Raw genomic sequence first — 20,255 nt, forward strand, 5'->3', positions numbered from 1 at the left:
AAGAACTTCGCTTCAGGATGAGAGCAGAAATCGTGCTCCGGCGGCGCGGCAGCAGCAGCAGGAGGCCCCATTAGCTAAAGTGGTGCTTCAGGTTAAGAACAGTTTCAGGTTAAGAACGGACCTGCGGAACGAACTAAGTACTTAACCCGAGGTACCACTGTATATACTATTAATAAATCTTATTTGGGGAGGGAGAGAGGCGGTAAAACCACCTCGGTAAGCGGGCCTTTTTTTTATCCTCGTGCCTTCTGAGAAGCAAGCGCTACTGAATTCCATGGGCCTCCTGCTCCCGGGCTGAAGCGTGCATAGCATTGCAGCTGAGTTGGGGGCCATCTGGCGTCCCTTTCAAATCCGAACGAGAAACTTTCCGAACTTTTCGCTCTTTGAAAATGTTGGCAGCGGCGTGGGGGCGCGCGGGTCCCCTCCCCTCCTGCCTCTCTCTCTCTCTGGCCAATCGGAAGCCGGCAAGTTGATTGGGAGGGAAAGGGGGAGGAGAGAAGAGAGAGAGAAGGCAACCTGTCTCCACGTGACACTTTCAAAACCTTCCCCTTTGTCTGAACTGCGGGTCGCTTTGCGATCGTCCGAGTCCGGCGTCGCCTTGCGCGCCCTGGAGTTGGTGGCGCGCTCCGGCGCGTGCGAAGCCGGTGCTTCCCTCCCCCGCGACACGCTTCTGGCGCTGCTTTGCTTGCGATCCCCCCCTTCCTCGATCACCCCAAATTGCGGTGGCCCCTCCGATCCTTGCCTCTAGTAGGGATCTACCCCTCCTCGCTCCCCCCCCCAAAGGCCGATCCATTTCTGCGGGCGCATGAGAGGCGATCTCTCCAAAAGGGACAGGAGCCCGGGGATTTAGAAAACCGCGTCTCGGGGGGGCCATGGCCGGCCGCAGAGCAGTGCCCCCGTCGCTGTGGTCCGGGAACGAGCGGCTGAGGATCGGGGAGCGCCTCCAAGCCAGCCTGGCCGGGATATTCGAGCTGGATCTCCTGCGGGAGACACAAAGGGAGACGGTGGAACGCGCTCTGGAAGGGAGCCGGAGAGATGGCGAGACGCAACAGGTGTGTGTGTATGAAAGAGGGAGAGAGATCTGAAGGGAGGGGGGAGGAAATGGTGGGGAAAGTTTGCTTAAAATGCCCTTTAACTGTCTTTTGCACCAAAGAGTTCAGGGCGGTCTACAAAAATGAGAACCCACTAATTCACATAACTTGCGATTCAAAGGCAGCCGATGGGTACAACAAAGTGCGACATTAAATATATATATATATATGCCAAAACTTTAAAAAAGGAAGAAATAATAGGGTGCATATCTTAGAACAAAAGGAAAGCTATGCCAGACTCCTAAATGCTCGCTGCTAGGCATGCTTACTCAGGAGTAAACTTACAGGCTGGGGTAGATAAGGCCAGGAGGGGCTTAGCTTGCTAGGTTTCCAGTGCAGGCCTTTAAACTGATCCACCCTAAGCCAGTGTGCAAAGGATTGCAATCAGATAGCCCCATCCCAGGCTATCCATTATATATAATTATACTGTATGCATTATATATAATTATACTGCATGTGCCTCAAGGTATGTAATCTGTTGTAGTTGACCCGTTGCAGAGCTACAATTCCCAGCCCAGCACCCTTAAACTACAGTTCCAAGTATTCTGGGGGGAGGACTGCTGTAAAGGTATGATGTCTATGCAGCCAGAGTCGCACTCAGTTCAAAGGCATTTCTGTATCTGATTGCAATGCTGCAGTCCTGCGCACACTTAACTTAGGGGGAAGTGTACCAAGTCGGAGCATTAGTCTGCAGGCTTGGTAGCCTGTCAGGTAGCGGCTTGGGGTGTGTGTGTGTTCAAGTGGGGAGTGACAGGGCAGGATAGCTCAGTCAGTAGAGCATGAGACTCCTAGTCTGAGGGTTGTGGGTTTGAGCTTCGTGTTGGGCAAAAGATTCGGGCATTGCAGGGGGTTTGACTGGATGACCTTCGCGGTCCCTTCCAACTCTATGATTCTACATACACAAGGCAAGATGCTCTTATGTCCGAGCTACGACATTTCCCCCACTAAACAGGGCTTTACAGGGTTTGTTTTAAAAGGCTGTTTACGACGAGCTCATTGCCAGACTTGCTTTTTTATTATATTTTGTCTGTTTTGACACACGTGGTAAGGCAGTTTAGGTATTTTCTGGAAAGGCAAAGTGTAAATGATAAATTGAACACAGTGAGACTTGCGTCTGAGTAGACAAAATGTGGGCCTTTGGTGTGATCCAGGGAGGCACTTCTGTGATGGGTTGTGCCTTGACTCTTCAGCCATTCACAGCGGGTAAAATGCATTCGAGCAAAGTTGGCTTTCTAGTTTTGAGGTGGGGGGAGTAGCTTGCTTGCTGGTTGTTGGGCAGTGATACCTTTCGGGGGAAGACTTTGGGGTGGGGTGAGCAGGAGGGGCCCCAAACAAAGTAGAGCACCCCCCCCCCATTTTTAAAATTAGCTTTTATATAACAACAACCACCAATAACAGAATGAACGTATAAAAACACACACACAAACACAACATATAAATGTATAAACAAGTACAGAATCCGAAGTATTCCACACATTTCCAAACAATGTAAATAACACAAGAGAAAATAACTGGCCATTTGTGTGAGGAGGTTTCCTTGCTTGATTGGAACATATTGAATGTAGGGAAATCAATCAATAAATTGTTAAAGGATTCTTTTCTGATCGATCTCAAGGCTTATTAACCACACTAGTAAATTTTTCAGAAATGTAGCCCATTTTGAAGAAAGTGAAATCATGAGACCTAAAGAAGCCCTGTATCCATTATGTTTAGAGCAGACATTCCCAACCTGCGGCCCTCCAGATGTTTTTGGGACTACAACTCCCATCATCCCTAGTTAACAGGACCAGTGGTCAGGGATCATAGGAGTTGTAGTCCAAAACATCTGGAGGGCCGAAGGTTGGGGATGCCTGGTTTAGAGTCTAAAGCTGCTTGGCTGCACCACTGTTGTAAGGATTTTTAGAAAGAGCTTTGGGCCTAGGTGGGTCTGATGCAGAAATGCACTTCTGTGTGTTGTTGCTTAAAGGACATACTTGAGACCACTTCAGGAAAAGTTACGCCTTAATTTGGGGGTGGGTCGGCAACCTGCTAGGGGCTACTTGTGAGGTGTGGGTGGGGCTACAGGAAAGTCGGAGGTTTCTGTATCCAGCTCCTCTTCAGGGAAGCAAGAGGCATTATCGCAGTTGGGAGACCCATTCCAGTCAGGCAAAGATGCTCAAGGAGCACCCAGCACAGGGCTGGTGAAGGACATGGAAGAGTCCCAAGGGCCAGACAGAGAGGCCTAGAGGGCCGGCCCCCCATGCATCAAGTTCCCAACCCCTACCTTAGCTGAAAGAGATCCAAAGTGTGCCTTGCTAGTTTCATTTGAAAACCTGTCAGTTGACTACAAGAAATCTAGTTTTTTAAAAAAAGGTTAGCCTGTTTAAGAACCCTGGGATAGCTCAGCTGATAGAGCATGAGACCCTTAATCTCAGAGTCATGGGTTTGAGCCTCATGTTGGGCAAAATATTCCTGCATTTCAGGGGGTTGGACTAGTTGACTCTCGCGGTCTACAGTTCTGTGATTCTATGTTGGGCATAGAGATGTGGTGGTTGTTTTTAAAGAAGAGAACAGTCTAACTTCAGCTGGCAACACCTGTTCATTGCTTGGAGCTTTTTGCAGGGAAACATATTCCAAATAATGATTCAGAGATTTATGGTACTTTGTCGAGTCAAAAAACAAAACCTGAGGAAAATTGGTCCCTGCCCTGAGGAGCTTGGGAAGTCAGCAGTTGGGGTAGGGTGTATGTCTTGGGGGATAACGGGAGTGGGGTTGATTTGGAGACAGAAAGATTTGGTTTGTACGGTCCAGGTGCCCTGACCTCAGGGAAGGCTGGATTAAGAAGGGCCGTGGCAGAAACTAGGAAGATCAGGCAGGTGTGTGAGCTTGGGGAAGTAAATAAGTAAGGCTTGCCGACGTGGCAAATGTTTAATGAATGTAGGAGAGGAGCTCTTGAATAGAGGAACAAGAAGAGAAGGTGTAGGTCTGGGAAGGTTGAAGGAATGGGAACTATAGAAGGAAGCAATGTGTTCACATGATGAGAAGGGGAGAGTCTGTGGCGACGTTTTGGGGAAATGGCGTGATTCTGGCAGGACCCCACGTCTTGTGTGCTGAATCTTGCACAGGGCAGAATGTTTACACCAAATATGTGCAAGGTCAAACTCTTGCATGTTTGTCTGGAATAGGGCCCAGGTTCTGTTGTTGCAACCACACACGTGTTTTGGAATCCGCCCATCGGTATCCACCTGTAATGGTGGCGTCGGCAGCAAGGAATCCACTGTTTATATCTTGAATGGCTAAGCAGGTGGGGGGGGGTTATTTTTGCTTTTCTGCGATTCATCCTTCCTTGTTCTGAAATAATTTGCTAGCGGGGGGAGGGGAGTTGCTGCATCGAAACTCGGACAGCTGGGCCACCGAGGAAACAGCTGTTATTAACTGCCCAACAAAGGCTGGCGTGCTACTTGAAAGTTTGCATGCTCCTCTTCTGGATTTTCCCTGTACGGAGTTGCCCTACCAGTTTTGCATCAAAGACGTACCAAATGACTAGCTTCCCGTTTTATATTGCATACAAAAAGGTTTATGCTGTTAGCTCTGCTTTTTCTCTCTGGTCTGAGCAAGGTGTTTTGGGAAGCTTTTGGCAAATTAATGAATTTTGGTAAATTAGCAGCTGGGCTAGTTGCAGAGAAGAATATGCCAGCACAGGACACCTTGACATTGGTCTGATGAAGTGTTCTGCCTCTCTTGAAAGCTTGCACAAGCTGAGACTACGGCCTGTTGATGAGGCATCTATAAATATGCCAGGAAATGTCACTTTCATTTTCTGACTGTTCTCTCTCTTGAATCATCCTTGCTATTCATCCTTGTTCGCATTCCACATCATGTTTTGGTGACTACTATAGTCTGTGAACGGGGATCTTTGATCAGCATTGCCAATTGTAAGTGCAAAATTAGGAAGCTGTACCCCTTCTGGGATGAATTAAATTGGATAACACAGGAAGCTGTGATAGACCAGGACATAGTTTTTTTTCCATCTAGTCCAGTGTTTTCCCAGACTTGGGTCTCCAGTCGTTTTTTGAACTACAACTCCCATCATTCCTAGTTAGCAGGACCGGTGGTCAGGGATGATGGGAATTGTAGTTCAAAACCAGATGGCAACCCAAGTTTGGGAAGCACTGATCTAGTAATTTTATTTTACTTATTATTTATTTTATATACCGCCTTTCATCGTAAGATCTTGGTGTGGTTCACAAGATAAAAGTATAGGATAAAGGCACAAATAAATAGACAAAAGCATATCAAAGAAATAACCCTCTCTCCCACAACAGACTACACTTGCCTGCTCTGATTGATGGCAGCTCAAGAGTACGAGGACAAGAGTGTCATCTTGCAGACAGAGCAGGAGACTGTTCCACATGCTCACCATGAATTCAAAGCAGCCTTATACCACTTTAACAGCTATGGTTTCCACAAAGAATCCTGAGGAATGTAATTTAAGGGTGCTGGGAAATGTAGTTCTGCAAGGGATCTCCTAATGCAGACATGGCCAAACTTGGCCCTCCGGCTGTTTTGGGACTACAACTCCCATCATCCCTAGCTAACAGGACCAGTGGTCAGGGAAGATGGGAATTGTAGTCCCCAAACAGCTGGAGGGCCAAGTTTGGCCATGCCTGCCTTAATGACTCTCAGCATCCTTAACAAACTGCATTTCCCAGAATTCTTGGGGTAACAATGACTGTTAGAGTGGTACTGTATTAGAATTTGTCTGGTGTGGATTTGGCCCTACAATAGTGCATCTCGCAAGTCTCATCAAGAGGGTCATTTGTTATTAAAATTAAAAAACAAACTGACTTCTGGGTGTTAGGATGTGGTCAGAGCCTGCCTGCGTCTGGAGTGGAGTGCCTCCTTTGTAAATGAGATCTCTTTTCCTGCAGTCTCAGAATAAAATAAAATAATTCAGGGAATCTGGGCTAGAAACAGCACCGGCAAACCCTCTTGGTTTTCCAGGCTCCTCTTTGTCTCATGCCGGTAGCAGCTGTTGCTGCAGAGGTCCTCCCCGGGCTGGGAGTCCTGGCAGGTGGGGTTTGCCTTGTGGTTTGGCTCGCCAGCTGTGGGCGTAGGCCGGCCATTCCCCCTGCATGCGTAGGGTGGGGTGAGAGAGCACAGCAAAACAAAGCACCTGCTGTTCACGGCGGTGACTTCCTGCTTGGCACATCTGCCACCTGGAGGGAACAGTGTCTGTCCCTCTCTCCCTCTCCTCCAGCTTCCTTGTTTTTGCTCAGATTTGTAGACCTGAACTACCTGACAAGAGTCTCACTGATGCACAATGGCTCTGAGTTTCCATTCTTTTCCTGCGTTCAGGAAGACCCTAAATATGCGTTGTCTTGCCTGCTGCAGAAGCCCTGTGTGTTTTGCAGGGGATTCTGGGAAGAGCATGCAAAATGCATTCTGGGAAAGGGCGCACATGGCTCAAGCGTGGTACTTGTGGTGCTGTCCCACGCAAACAATGAGCTTGCATTAAAGCAATACCACTGAAGGGCAGAAGCTCTTTTCCAATCCTGCTTCTTGGGACTCTTCTAAGTGGAGAAGCCGGGAATTGAACCTGGAAACTTCTGGATGCAAAGCAGGCGCCCTCTTCATAGAGCTGTGGCTCCTCCTAAGCAGCCCATGTAGGGCTGACTCATGTGAGAAACAAAATCGCACACTGACTGCACAGCTTTTAGACTATAGGTGGAGGGGTGTTGCCTGTTTAAATTGGCACCTATTACTACTATTTTTTAATTTCTTTAAAAAAAACAACTCCAGCTCCCTGAAGAGAAAACATTTAGCATATCAGGACTGAGGGTGCTTCTTCCTGACATGCTATTTTATTTATATTTTAATATCGGAGTCAGTTCTTTTTAAATATGGAGGACTTATTATTATTATTATTATTATTATTATTATTTTATTTTCATTTCTGTATTAAGAAAAAAACATAAAGCAGTTTGCAACCTAGATTAAAACATCAAATAAAACAATCCAGGATTAAGCATTAGTGAAGAGAGTAAAGTATACAATCAAAGCAACACGATGAACAGGAAACTAAAATATTATCTTAAAGATTTCAAAATGAAATGTTACAAAAAAGGTCAACTACAGAATACACATTTAACGCGGCAAAGTTAACTTTTTAAATGCTGTTATTATCAGGAACTGTTCGTACCCCACAGGAGCCGTTTGCTCAGTATTGTGGGTCCAGCTTTATGGAATTCCATTACACTTGAAGTCAGACAAGGGCCCCTTCCCTGTTGAACTTCTGGCTGCTGCTGCTGAAGACTTTTTTAAAAATTGAAAAAAATCAGCAGGCATAACTGAATTCTGATTTTATAGCTCAGACTGATTTTTCTCCTTATCCTATTGTTCAGAAACTTTTTTACTAAGAGACATTTGAAATTCAGGGGTGTATAAATGGTCAATAATAAGTGGTTGCTTTCCACATAGGTTCCAAGGCAGGGTAGAAAATAAGAGTAAAAGCAGTTACAAAACAGCAGGGGAAGAAATAACAGGAGATGAGTTTAAAAGCGATACAAAATGGGATGCCCATGGCAGAGACTTCTTCATTCAGCTAGGAAAGCTGCAGGCATGTGTACACACGATGCTGCTTTTTTATACTGACATACCCCCCAACACTTCTCCGAGGAAAATAGAGACATCCTTAGGAAAAGCAGGATGTTCTGGGATTGAATCAGAAACCGGGACGGCGTCTGTAAATCCATGACTGTCCCTAGAAAATAGGGAACATGGGACCTTCTGCTCTGTGCACTTAGCTCTTCCATACACACAGCTTCTATCTTTGCTCAATGGTGTTGTGTGAAGAAGCCTTCTGTTTTTGTTTTATTGGGGGGGGGGGGAGAGAAATGCTAATGGCTTGAAAGTTGATTTGTCTTTCGAGCCCTCTTCTTTCTCCCTGCTGCATGCCGACACACCCCTCTTAAACAGCTCGCTTTATTTTATGGGAGAACGAGCTCTTGGTCAAATGGACAGATGGCAGCCGCCTGCGGGGAGCTCCACCCGTGGCAGGGAGGGGCTGCCGTGTACACCCCGTGACCTAATCATGGGCAAACAGCGTTATCTTCCAGGCTAGGCGAGGAAGGGTGGCATGTCAGCCGAGGGTGGCATGAGATCGGGCCTTTGGTCCGTCCAGCTCAGGAATGTCTGCACTGGTTGGCAGAGGCTCTCCCCTGGGTTTGAGGCTGGGAGTCGTCCCCCCCCCCATCCTACCTGGGGATAACTAGGCCTGGGCCTGGGCCTGCCGTGTTTCGCAAACTTGGGCCTCCATCATTCCTGCCTAGAATTGAGGGCTGTAGTGAAGATTGTTCAGAACTTTGCATTTATTTATTTTTTTCATTAAATTTTATTAAATGTTACCAAAAAAATGAATAGGAAAAAGAAATAGAAACAATACATAAAACATTTATCTATGCAATTTTCCAGAATGCAGACTAGAAAAGAAGAAAGTCAAAAGATAAAAGAAAGAAACAAGAAAAAGAAAATACTTTTCATAATCAATTGTTCCAAATTCATACTTCAAACATTACAATATATAAATCCTAGTTAAAATATTATTAAAGACTTCCACCACATTCACCACACGTCTCTTGGTTAACCAACAGAACTTTGCATTTATTTATTATTGCATGTCTATCCCACTTTTTTCTCCAAGGAGTTCTCCATCTCATTTAATCCTCACAACAACCCTGTGAGGTAGGTTTTGGCTGACCGGTGCAAGGTCACCCAGCATGCTTCGTGGCTGAATGGGGACTTGAACCCTGGTCTCTTTCTCCCAAGCCCCGACGCTCTAACCAGTATGCCACACAGTAGTTTTTAAAATACTGTTCTGGCTCTCATCTGTCGGCCTCGGCTCTCCTTATCTCTAAAGTGAGAACAACATCGATCCAGTTCACAAAGTTCTCATGAAGGTAAACAAAAGACTTTTTTTTAAAAAAGTATAAGGCGGGTTTGCCTGTTTTAAGTCATGCACAAAAAAAGGCTGACATTTGCTCAATGTGCAAAGAAGCGTTTTGTCCGCACAGCACGTTCTTAATTTATGGAATGTGTTGCCGGAACATGTGGTGGTAGATACTGGCTTAGCTGGCTTTAAAATCAAAATAAAAGGATTAGAAAACCAGAAAACCAGCGAAGGGCTCCGTCTGCCATTGTCCATTGGCCGGCAAAGACTGGAACCTCCAAGTGCAGGGGGAATATATTTCAGATTACCTAATGGCAGGGAGAGACATTAAGGGAATGTAATTTGACTTCTTGCATTGCTTGTGAGCTTCCCACAGAAGCACCTGGCTGGCCACTATAGAATTAGGATTTGCTGGTTTAGATGAACCTTGGGTCTGATCGAACACTTTTTCTTACTATTTTTTTTTTCTATTGCATTTATATCCCACTGCCTTCTCACCCTGGGGAGGCTCGCCTGGTGCCATCTTTACATATCTTTTTCACCAGGTTTTTGGCTTCTAATCACTTGCAACCTCCTTGAGCTGGCGGGATGTTTTAAACCCACCTTCTGAAAGCAGGACTGCTGTTTGGATTTTGTCTTTGTTTTCTCTTACGCTGGTTTCAATGTGTGCATTTGTATAATACCAGTCACATTAACTTGATTTTTTGGGGAGGCAACCACTAGATTTGATGCAGAAAACAAAACATTGCATCTCGCTGCACTGACGGGGCGGATTTGGGGGTGGTAATGAATTAATGTGGACAAATGGCAGCCCCAACCTGGGCCCTGTTAGCTTTGGGGGCCCAAGCCCAGAGGAACGGCTGCTTCCCTCTGCCAGCCACACACGCCATGCATCCGCCACATGGCACGTGCGTCCAGCCGTCTCGCTTGCCATTTCAATGGGTAGCCAGGAGGCCCCAAGACAATGGCGACAGCTGCCTGGCTTTAGGAGAAGAAAGAGGAGGAGGATAGACCATTCCCCTTCTCCTGTTCATGTTTCATTCCTGCTGGCTCAGCAAATGGGACTCTTCCTCGCTCCCCCTTTCCTTGCGTGAAGCAGCTGTCTTAACTGTTGTGGGGTGGGGAGGGGGAATACTCCGTAGGCATGTTGCAACTTTTACCCCTCCAACGCCCCACGGAGATCAATAAATCTTGGAATCTGGCCCAGGTGCAGTCTGGAGGGACAGGCAGAGTGGGTTAGGAGATAAGCCGCAGCATGTTTGCTTCCTCTTGGCTTTCCGCACCGGTTAATACCTTCGGTTTTGGAGTCGGGCCTTGCTGTCAGCCTGCCTTAGGACCCTAAGATTTGGAGGGACCCCCCCAGGGGTCATCTGGCCGGATTCCCTGCAGCACAGGAGTTGCAGATGAAGAATTCCTGACAGGTGGCCATCCAAACGTGCACACTGTAAATAAAACGCCTTAAGGCTTTACAGAGAACTGTGTAGGGTGCCAGCCAGCCATGCCCCATTTCAGGATACTCCATTCCATTGTTCACCCTGCCCAGGTCCACCCAGTGAGCTTTGTTGCTGAGTGGAGACTCTTTGTCCAGCTGAGCATTCTCAGCTGCCTTTTAAGCTACTTTGGGGTTTCCCCCCTTCCCCTAGGGTGCTTTTTTATCTAATGATTTGTTTCTACTTCTAGAAACCTTGGGGTTTCCCCAAGCCTGCTGCTATCTGTCTCTCTGCTCCCCCCCCTTTTTTTTTTGCAAAAGTCACACTTTTTTGACTACGTAAGCATTAGCGGATATTGAATGAGTTTACTCTTAGTATAGGGTTCAATCCCTGCCATAGATGGGCCCAAAGTTTGATTTGCTGTAGGACGACTTCTTATACAGGTGGCAGCCATTTTGTGTGCGCGTTCTGTACCTGGCCCCTGAACGTGTCGGGGGAGTGCGCATAAGCCCGCCACATTCTGCCCCTGTTCCGCCCTCCTCCAGATCCAAAACAACCCATTTGTCGGCAGTTGCGAGTCAATCGGACACACACAAAATGGTGGCCGCCTGTATTCCTATGAGACTGCTTTAAACAGTCATGGCTTCTCCCCAAAGAATCCTGGGAACTGGAGCTGGTTGAGAGTGCTGAGAGTTGTTAAGAGCCCCCAATTCTCCTCACTGAGCTCTGATTTGATCCTGCGAAGACTGTGAGTGGAACAGGGGCTTCCTACCAACTCTCAGCACCCTTAACAAACGACACTTCCCACAATTATTTGGGGGAAGCCATGATTCTCTCAAGCGGTAGCATAGAGGGGTGACTGGCGAGGAAGATTGGCCTCTGTTATTGCAGGCCTGCTGTCGTGTGGTGGTGGAGGGAGACGTTCCAGCGTGGGGCTTAGCGAGGGGCCCCCGAAAAGCCTGAGGGTGGTTAGCTGGCTTTTGCAAAATGGGATTAGACAAATCCAATGAAGGGACACATCTGTCAGTCGCAAGATAAAAGCATCAGAAACCTCTGTGTACAGAGCGGGGGGCTCCTTCCTTCTATTTCCGCTCTCTGGGAGAGGAGTTCCATTCCTTCCGTAGCGAAAAATTACCACCGCACAAAAGAGGAGGATCAATATTGAGGTTTACAAATGCTTAAAAATATTTAAGGGAGAGACCCTTAAATGTGGGGGGAACAGGCAAAGATAGACCCTCGAGGGCTCGACTGGAGGGGAGCAGGACTGAAACCCAGGTATACAGGAGAATGGAGTGGCTTTTCGTATTTATCTGGATAGGTCGTTTCCTGGCTCACACCTGCAGACAGAAGCGGGTGTTGCTCATAGACATCGGTGGAGAAATCCAAGAGCCCAGTGTGGCCTAGTGGTTAGAGTGTTGGACTAGGACTTTGGAGAGAGACCAGAGTTCGATTCCCCACTCAGCCATAAAGCGCACTGAAGCTCACCTTGGGCCAGGGCCTAACCCGACCTCACAGGAGAAAATGTGGAGGATTGTACCGCCGACCTTCTGATTGGAAAGCCCAAGAGGCTCAATGGTTTAGACCACAGCCCCACCTGTGTCCCTCACATATCTGGGTAGGCCTGCCTGAATTAAAAAAATACAGTACAACAAAGATGTCTGCCTAATGTCAATGGACAGGTAGTTCCAGGTTGCAGGTTCTGCCATGCTGGAAGATTGATACCTTATGAGTGTGGAATGGAGATCATGTGGCACTTGCGAAAGAGCCAGCTGCGCAAATCAAAGTGGTCAAGTGGGCATGTATGATGATAGCAAAACTTTGAGTTTGGCCTGATAAAAAAATCAGCAGCCGTTTCCTTTTTCCTCTCCTGTTCTGTCTCACAAAACCCTTGCTTGTTTTTCCCCCACTGCAAAAAACAGGAGGACCAAAGCAGCCTGGGCGGTAACCGACTGCCCGCCACCACTAAGCTGGACCGGAGCAAATCTGAGGACCTGCTGGGGACCCCAAAGGAGCCTCGCACCTACAGCTCATCAGAGAACATTGAGGCAGACCCCGGGGTGCTCCGTGCTCACATGGGGGACGGATCAGAGAAGGGATGCCTGGTCAGCGAGCAGCTCCTTTCCTCCAAGAAAGCTGGAATCAATGGGGGAGATACCCAAGAAATCTTGGAGGCAGACTCCAGGCCCAGCTCAGGTATGCCTGCTCCAGGTTCAGCAGGGAAGAATTTACCTGCCTGGTGGATTGTTTGATTTATTTGTATTGTAAATTTAACAGAAAAAAGAAAGAAAATGCAGGCAGCTGGCTCACATCAGCAATAAGAATTGCCCCTCCGTTCTGATTTAAATGTTTATATTAATATAGGCAGTTCATGTGTCCAAATAGCTATCCAAACGAATGCAATATATATGTTCAAATGTAGAAAGGGCAGTTGATTAGAGCATGGTGCTTATAATTATGAACCTTTTAGTCTTGAGATATAAAGGTTATATTCAGTTAGTAGGCCCATTGAATTTAATGAACATGTTAATCATGTCTGTTAACCTCTGTAGTTCTGCTCTGAGTAGAAATAGTATTTGGACACAACCCTAAGTCTCTGCAACCAGAAGGGTTTGCAGGATCCACCTCCATTGTCCATCTGTTAAGTCCTTGCACCAGAGCAATGGAATGGAAAAGTAGGTGAATGTCTGAAAATATTAAGGATTTTTCCGAAACAAAGCTAACGCAAACAATATTTTCTGACCAAAAAGAAGACACTCTCCACTAGACACAGCCACAACATGCACCTCAAAGATTCATTTATGAGCATTGCATCCCTATATCTCCACAAATACTTCGCTTCCTAGTCTCACAGGTCGCAATCCCTACGACACACCGGTCCTTCTCCCAGAAAACATCTGATCCCCTTTCTTTAAATCCAATTAAACGTCCGTCCGGAGTGCTGCACTATCTAATTTTTATTGAAAACGTAAAAGACAAGGCTGCAAACAATAAATAACAAACACATAGGAGAAATGCCCAGAATTGCAGCAAAGTAAAAATAAATAAAATATAGAACAAAAATCAAGGGTTAGTCTGATTTGTTCTGCCTCTCTTCCCAAGTTTCATAATGTGCAGCATAGAGTTCCCAAGATACCAGTCACTGATCTTGAGTGTCAAAACTTTTAGCTATTAAGAGATCCATAAATGTGTATTTCTGGCTGGCATATTTGAGGCCTCTGCCCCCACATGTATATATTTAATAACGTCAAACTAGACTGGATAAACTGTGGCTTTTCTTGATTTCCCTCTGTGTAAACAAGACTTTTTGTGTTTGCTTTTTTGACATGTGGCCAGATTTTTGCCACCTCAAATTTCCACCACGGCCAGAGTACTGCATCTTCCTTCTCTGTGTTTTCCAGGGTTTTACGAGACGAGCGAGATGGGCTCCCTGTCTGATTCCTGCGCCTCCGTCCACAGCGATGGGCCTGGGGGTTCCCGCTGCAGCATTGGCTCCCTCTCCCACTTGCCAGGCCTGCGGGAGGCCACCTTCTCCCGCCCACGCTCTACCGATGAGGCTGCTGTCCGCCTCCTAGACCTCCAGCTGCAGCGTCTCACCTTGGCAAACGCCTCTGGCGTGGACGGCAGGAGGCCTGTGTCGACAGGTGAGACGTGCTTGCGTGAACAGGGACTCTCAGGCTTTGCAGATGGCTGTGTGCTTGAGCCTGTCTCCTCTGCTCCAACCAAGAGAGGAGTTAAAAGGGAGGAATGAAGGAGAGTACAACAAAGAACACAGACTGGGCTGCACATGTCTGGGGCAAGAGCGTAGCTCAGTTGTAGGGCACCTGTCTTGCATGTGGAAGGTCCCAGGTTCAATCCCTGGCATCTCCAGGTAGGGCTAGAATAAACTGAGACCACGTTTACACTGTACAGATAGAGCAATTTGATACACAGTCCTTTGGGGGAATAGCTTGGCTTTCCCCCAAAGAATTCTGGGAGCTGAAGTTTGTGAAGGGTGTAGAGAGTTGTTAGGAGGTCCCTGTTCCCCACACAGAGCTCCCTTGGAAGATGGTTAAACCATTCTGGGGATTGTGGCTCTGTGAAGGGAATAGGGATGCGGGTGGCGCTGTGGGTTAAACCACAGAGCCTAGGACTTGCTGATCAGAAGGTCGGCGGTTTGAATCCCCGCGACGGGGTGAGCTCCCATTGCTCAGTCCCTGCTCCTGCCAACCTAGCAGTTTGAAAGCATGTCAGAGTGCAAGTAGATAAATAGGTACCGCTCCGGCGGGAAGGCAAACGGCATTTCTGTGCGCTGCTCTGGTTTGCCAGAAGCTGCTGGCCACATGACCCAGAAGCTGTATGCCGGCTCCCTCGGCTAATAAAGCGAGATGAGCGCCGCAACCCCAGAGTCGGTCATGACTGGACCTAATGGTCAGGGGTCCCTTTACCTTTACCTTAAGAACTCTCAGTACCCTTAAAAAAAATGACACCTCCTAGGAACTCATGACTGTTAAAGTGGTATAATGGTGCTTAAAGTGTATAGTGTGGATGTTGTCCATAAGACAGCTTTCCTATGACCCCCAGTTCCATGACTTCTATGTTCAGCTTCCCGAGAACCTTCTTCCTCCCTTTCAGTTTGAATTGATAAACGGGAAGTTTTTCTCTTTATTATTATTACTTCCTTTTTGAAGCATCCTTACCTTCAGTGGTTTATGAAGATCAGTAATAAGGCAGACCCTGTTCTCAGTGTTAAAATAACTGAAAAGATGTGACACACAAGGAAAAAGGGGAGGAGGAAAAAAGCAACTCAACTCAGGTATTATGTTTTAGTTATGAGATGGCACCTGTCCCCCAGGGCAACTGGACTCTGCTGCCATGGGCTGCAGAAACAGCTTTGTGCAGCCCTAAAATATCACCTTTTAAATTTGTTTTACTCCGTCAGCCCCAGCCAGCAATTCAGATGTTACTGAATGACTACAGATTCCCCATCCTTGTTTTATGCCCGTGTGAGTTCAAAGAATGATTGAACATGGGCAATACCCAATACTAGGTCTTTTGAAAATAGACCCATCGAAATTGATAGGTATGACTACGCCAAGAACATTAATAGAAATGGGTCTGCAGTGAGTCTAACTTAGCTGGCTACAACCAGGTAGCTTCTGCCTGCCTTGAACCCTTGTTAAAGAGACAGTCCATCTTCTACCTTGCCCGGCCTATGGTCGTTGGTTCCTGTTACCCATAAGTCCCTTGTGTTCCCTTGCTGCAGGTGACCTTGAATTCCTCTTGGGCCTCGGAGACTTGTCCCTCCCACTCCCAAAGAACCCAAGTCTCCAGCTGCTGCAATACAAGTCGGACCTTGTCTCCCGGAACACCAACGAGATCTACCACTACCCAAGCCCCTTGCATGCCGTGGCTCTCCAGAGCCCCCTCTTCACCAGCAGCCTCTCCCAGAGCTCGTCTCAGGAAGATCTGGATGAGGGACCCCTGGAGCAGCCTGGCACCAGCTCCCCAAAGAGAGCGGCCGCGTGCTCCAAGGAGCAGCAGAGAGCCCGGTTGGACCAGTACGTGGCCAAATTGGTGCTGCGTTACAAGTGCCGCTCAGCAGCCAGCCGGCCGGAGTCCGGATACCTGGTGGGGAATCAGAAGAGCTTGTCAATGTCCTCCGTCTGCAGTTCTGTCCTGGGTGCCAGCCAGCTCCTGGCACCGGCGCCCGGGTGGAAGATCCGGCGGCGCATCTCTACCTGCTCGCATCTGCGTTCTCCAGAAGGTTCCGAAGGGGCACGGGACTCGCGGGTTTTGGACAGCCAAGGGGATTTCACTCCGTTTCTGGAGATCGCCTCAGTCCAGTCCAGCACCACCAACCTCGTGAAGGCTACCGAGCCGTCGGTGGTGTCTCTGCCTGATCCTCTCCCATCATATCCGGAACCTTCCGTCGTCCCCTACCCAAATAAGCAACATGGCGGATCGGAGAGAGAGGTCCTGGGCTGGGTCAACGTGGCCCGTTGTCATGTTGTCCAGGCCGAGGCTCCCTTCAGAAAGGAGGGCTCGTTGCCGCAGGCCGCTATAAACTTTGACAGGCTGTACAAAGGCAAACATGCCTCGCGGGAGTTGGTGAAAGCAGCCGAGAGGCAGGAGAAGCCGGCCGAGAGGAGCTGGCTGAGCCCCCGGGAACTGCTACGCAGGCTGAGCCTTCGCCGTAGGCCGTCTGCTCGCATGGGGAGCAGGGCCCGCGCCAGCTCGGAAATCAACGTCCACACGGCCACAGGGCTGGGTTGCCACAGTGACCCACAAGCCAGCAGAGGCAAAGCGGTCAAGCCGAAATGGACATCGGTCTTGGAGATTTCCAGCAAAGCCCCCGGCCGGCAGCGGCTGAAAGCCGGCAGCTTCCACCCGCCCCAAGTGCTGAACCGCCACCTTGCCTTTTCCTCTGACTCGCCAACGTCGTTTTGCTTCCTGGGCAGCAGCCATCTTGACCTGCCACCTCGGCAGCGGGCTGGACTTGCCGGCGGCAGCCTTGGAGAGGTGGACGCCACAAGCGCCGTCAGCCTGAACGGGGACTGGATCCTCCATCAGCTGGGGGACAGGTGGCCCCGCACTGCGGCCACGTTGGACTCTGCCGACTTGCCAGTCCGCAGCTTCAAGCTCCGGCGCAGCCGCTCCTTCAAGGAGCTCAAGAAAATGATGTCACGCTCCTTCAAGGGGTCCAGGACCACCAAGTGACTCCTTCCTCCCCCCGAAAAGAGCTGTAAGATATGTTGGGTGGGTGAGTGGAGGAGGTAAAAAGTGAAGAAGCTTCTTAAGCATTTTTGAAGCTTCTTGATTGACCTTCCTAGACAAGCTTCCCCATCCCCTGGGACGACGGGGGTTGTCCCCCAAGTTTTTCCCCACACCCTTATTGCTACGTACATCCTTGAATTTGGACATTAACTCCTTATGCCTCAGGATTTCTCCCTGGCCTAAACAAGAACCAAAGATGGACATGGAACTCCAGGTCTCCTTCGATAATGTTTTCCTAAGAATGGATCAAGGGGCTTTGAAGCTGCCATACCTAACCCCGGTGGTGGCTGTTGCCCATTGGGACTGATAGGGTGGCAGGCGGGGAGCCCCACAGTAGGTGGCGCCAGAGAACCAGTGGCAGGCAGAACCAGCACATTCTAGTTTTGTCCCCCTGCTGAGTTGTAAAAGGGGCAGTGCAGAGACTGAGGAAAATGGCAGGCATTGCCACCCCCTGGACTGGATGTAACAAGGCAGGCGGGTGGGGGCTGGCTAGGGGCAGACTGAGGTTAGTGGGGCAGCATTGCCTCCGCCTTCATGTACCAGCTTCCACTGAAACCCTTGAGTTATGGTAGTCTCGCAGCCTAGCCAATATGAGTCTCAGAGAGATTCTGTGTCTTCTACCCCCAATGTCCTTTAAAAGTGTTGCCTTGCCTTGGGTTTCCACCCACCACAAATATGGTAGGGAAAGCATGCAGATCTCCATAAGTATTTTTATTATTATTTTAGGATCCAGGCCATGCCTTATATCCCTGGGCAATTACTGAGGTATTTGAGGAGGAGGGCGCTTTTCATGGTTCCCCGTGGCTCAGACACACGATTCGTATTGTGTTTGACCACCCTCTCTCCCTGTTGAACTCCCAGTGCTGAGTGACAACTTTTTCTATTTCGGCACACAGTTTGTGAGGGGGTTCCCCAGCCCTGTGATTCTGTGGTTAATTTTAACTTGCTTTGTTCTTATCTCTCTTGTACAACGCTTAGAAAAGGCAGCATGTAAATTATTTAAATAAATAAAATGTGCAGCCTGCCCTGAGGAACACACAGCCTGCCCAACAAAGTCATTCCCTGACCACCACCCGCCGCTGCCCTGGATTTTTCTTCTTGGCAGTTCGAAGCAGGTGGTGAAAACCAAAGAGGGGCTTGGCAGGGGTCCGTCGTGTGTCCCTGGTGGGGAGGGAGGTGTGTTAACAGGTTGCAAATCGTGCAGGCCTAACACTGATTTTGAAGTGGTATTAATTTGCCTTTTTCTTCAAGGTTTTATATTGCCTTCCTTTTCCAGTAAGGGTATAATGCAGAGTTGTGGCACTTTGGATGCCAATGGACTCCAGTTCTCATATCACTACCCGATGTGGTGTCGTGGTTGGAGTGTCGGATTCAGACCTGGGAGAGCAGGATTCGAATCCCCACTCAATCATGGAACTCACTGGGTGATCTTGGACCAGTCACTGCCTCAGTCAGCCTAACCTACCTCACAGGGTTGTTGTGGGGATTCAGTGAGGAGGGGGGAGTATCTTGTACTTGAGCTCCTTGGAGAAAAAATTGATATACAGTGGTGCCTCGGGTTACAGACGCTTCAGGTTACAGACGCTTCAGGTTACAGACTCCGCTAACCCAGAAATAGTACCTCGGGTTAAGAACTTTGCTTCAGGCTGAGAACAGAAATTGCGGTGCTAAAGTGGTGCTTCAGGTTAAGAACAGTTTCAGGTTAAGAGTGAACCTCCGGAACGAATTAAGTTCTTAACCCGAGGTACCACTGTAATGAAATAAATGAAATAAGAAAGCTTTGGTTAGTTGGGCCCAGTGGTCAGGGGCCTGAAGTTCAACAATATCAGGCAGGCCACAGCCCCCCCCCTTCCTAGTGCAAGCTAACCCTGCACAGGGAAGGCCTTCACCCCCCCCCCCCAATTCTTCATTTTGGCCCCCAAAGGCTTCCAAAAGTCTTCCTAGATAGTTCTGTCTGGTACTGCTGCCACCTTTAAAGGGAGGGGGTGGCTGTGCTCCCATCTGCCCTAGCAAAAATGGCCAACGAAGATGGGGATTGTAGTTCAGCAACTTCTGGAGGGCCAAGTCTCCCCAAAGCAGACTCAAAATAAGGTAGCCTTCGTCCTTTTGTTTTTATCCATCTTGCTCTTTGAAACTGTGAACCTTATTTCCCCACTACATGTAAATGTTAAGATCAAGATAGAAAATAAAAATGAGCATTTTGAAATTAGGCGTCTTGCTTGGTTTTGGGAACGTGGGATGAACGGAGTGTGCGGAGATTTAAGGATGTTTTCCTACTGAAGCATTATTACAAAGTCTTGCAGCAGCTGAGTATATATGCCAGTATGTTTTCTGTCCATATATACCTATAACTCTTTACTGACTGTGACTGTCATGAAGGAACCCTGTACACAGGATAAAAATCTCCCCTTTCATCCTCAGGTGGTTGTAGGTCACTGGAGAGGGGTCTGTCCTGGATAAATAGTAGACTTTGATACTCTTCTGCACCATTGGAACATTGCCCCACTGATCTCCAGAGAATAATGTGCCCTTCAGACAGTGAAAGTCCCCCATCCCTTGTATCTATGATCATACCTCACTGCGTTTTCATATTTGAAATGCAACGCTTTGCAGTGCACACTGGAGAGAGGTGTGTTCCCACCACGCCCTGGGATGTAAAATGGAGAGGGGGAAGGAAGGGGGGGATGCCAGATTATCCCTCCTATAATTAATCCCTCCCCGCTCAGTGCCTAGAAGCAGGTAGGATATAGCAAGCTGGTTTCTCCTGCCTTCCAGGCACACATTTTTGCCTCCTCGACGCCGGTGCTCCTGGTTATGCCTTGAAAAGGCTGAGCGAATTGCTGTTTACGGCGTGCCTCCTGGCACCGCGCAGCTAATAATAGTAATTAAGGAGGCTGCAAGACGGTGGGGGATGGGGTTCAGCAAGCCGGAGCTTGTTGTCTGGTCCTGCCGCAGCCTTCCAGCCCAGAACGTGCATTTTCCAGCAACAGAAAACCCCTGTCAAATAGCTTGAGTGGCTCAAAGCAGTTTGCATGCATTGTCTCAGTAATCCTT

General features: G+C 48.4%; 1 protein-coding gene across 2 annotated transcripts; it reads left to right on the forward strand.

The window, feature by feature from the left end:
• Nucleotides 1-872: 872 nt before the first annotated feature.
• LOC310666962 (uncharacterized protein) lies at nt 873-19,407 on the forward strand (the record flags this gene model as incomplete). Of its 2 annotated transcripts, XR_014506126.1 has the most annotated exons (5): nt 873-1,052; nt 12,368-12,641; nt 13,847-14,089; nt 15,691-18,379; nt 18,426-19,156. XR_014506126.1 is itself a non-coding variant. In XM_083418507.1 (4 exons), the coding sequence occupies 4 exons, from the start codon at nt 873-875 to the stop codon at nt 17,142-17,144; spliced, it is 2,151 nt and encodes a 716-aa protein (XP_083274633.1). In that variant the 3' UTR covers nt 17,145-19,407. The 2 variants fall into 2 exon arrangements, 1 of the variants encoding a protein (XP_083274633.1); XM_083418507.1 differs by having other exon boundaries at nt 15,691-19,407.
• Between the last annotated feature and the right edge of the window lie 848 nt (nt 19,408-20,255).

Source organism: Podarcis tiliguerta (genome assembly GCF_965153285.1).
Source record: "Podarcis tiliguerta genome assembly, chromosome: 16".
Classification (NCBI taxonomy): Eukaryota; Metazoa; Chordata; class Lepidosauria; order Squamata; family Lacertidae; genus Podarcis; species Podarcis tiliguerta.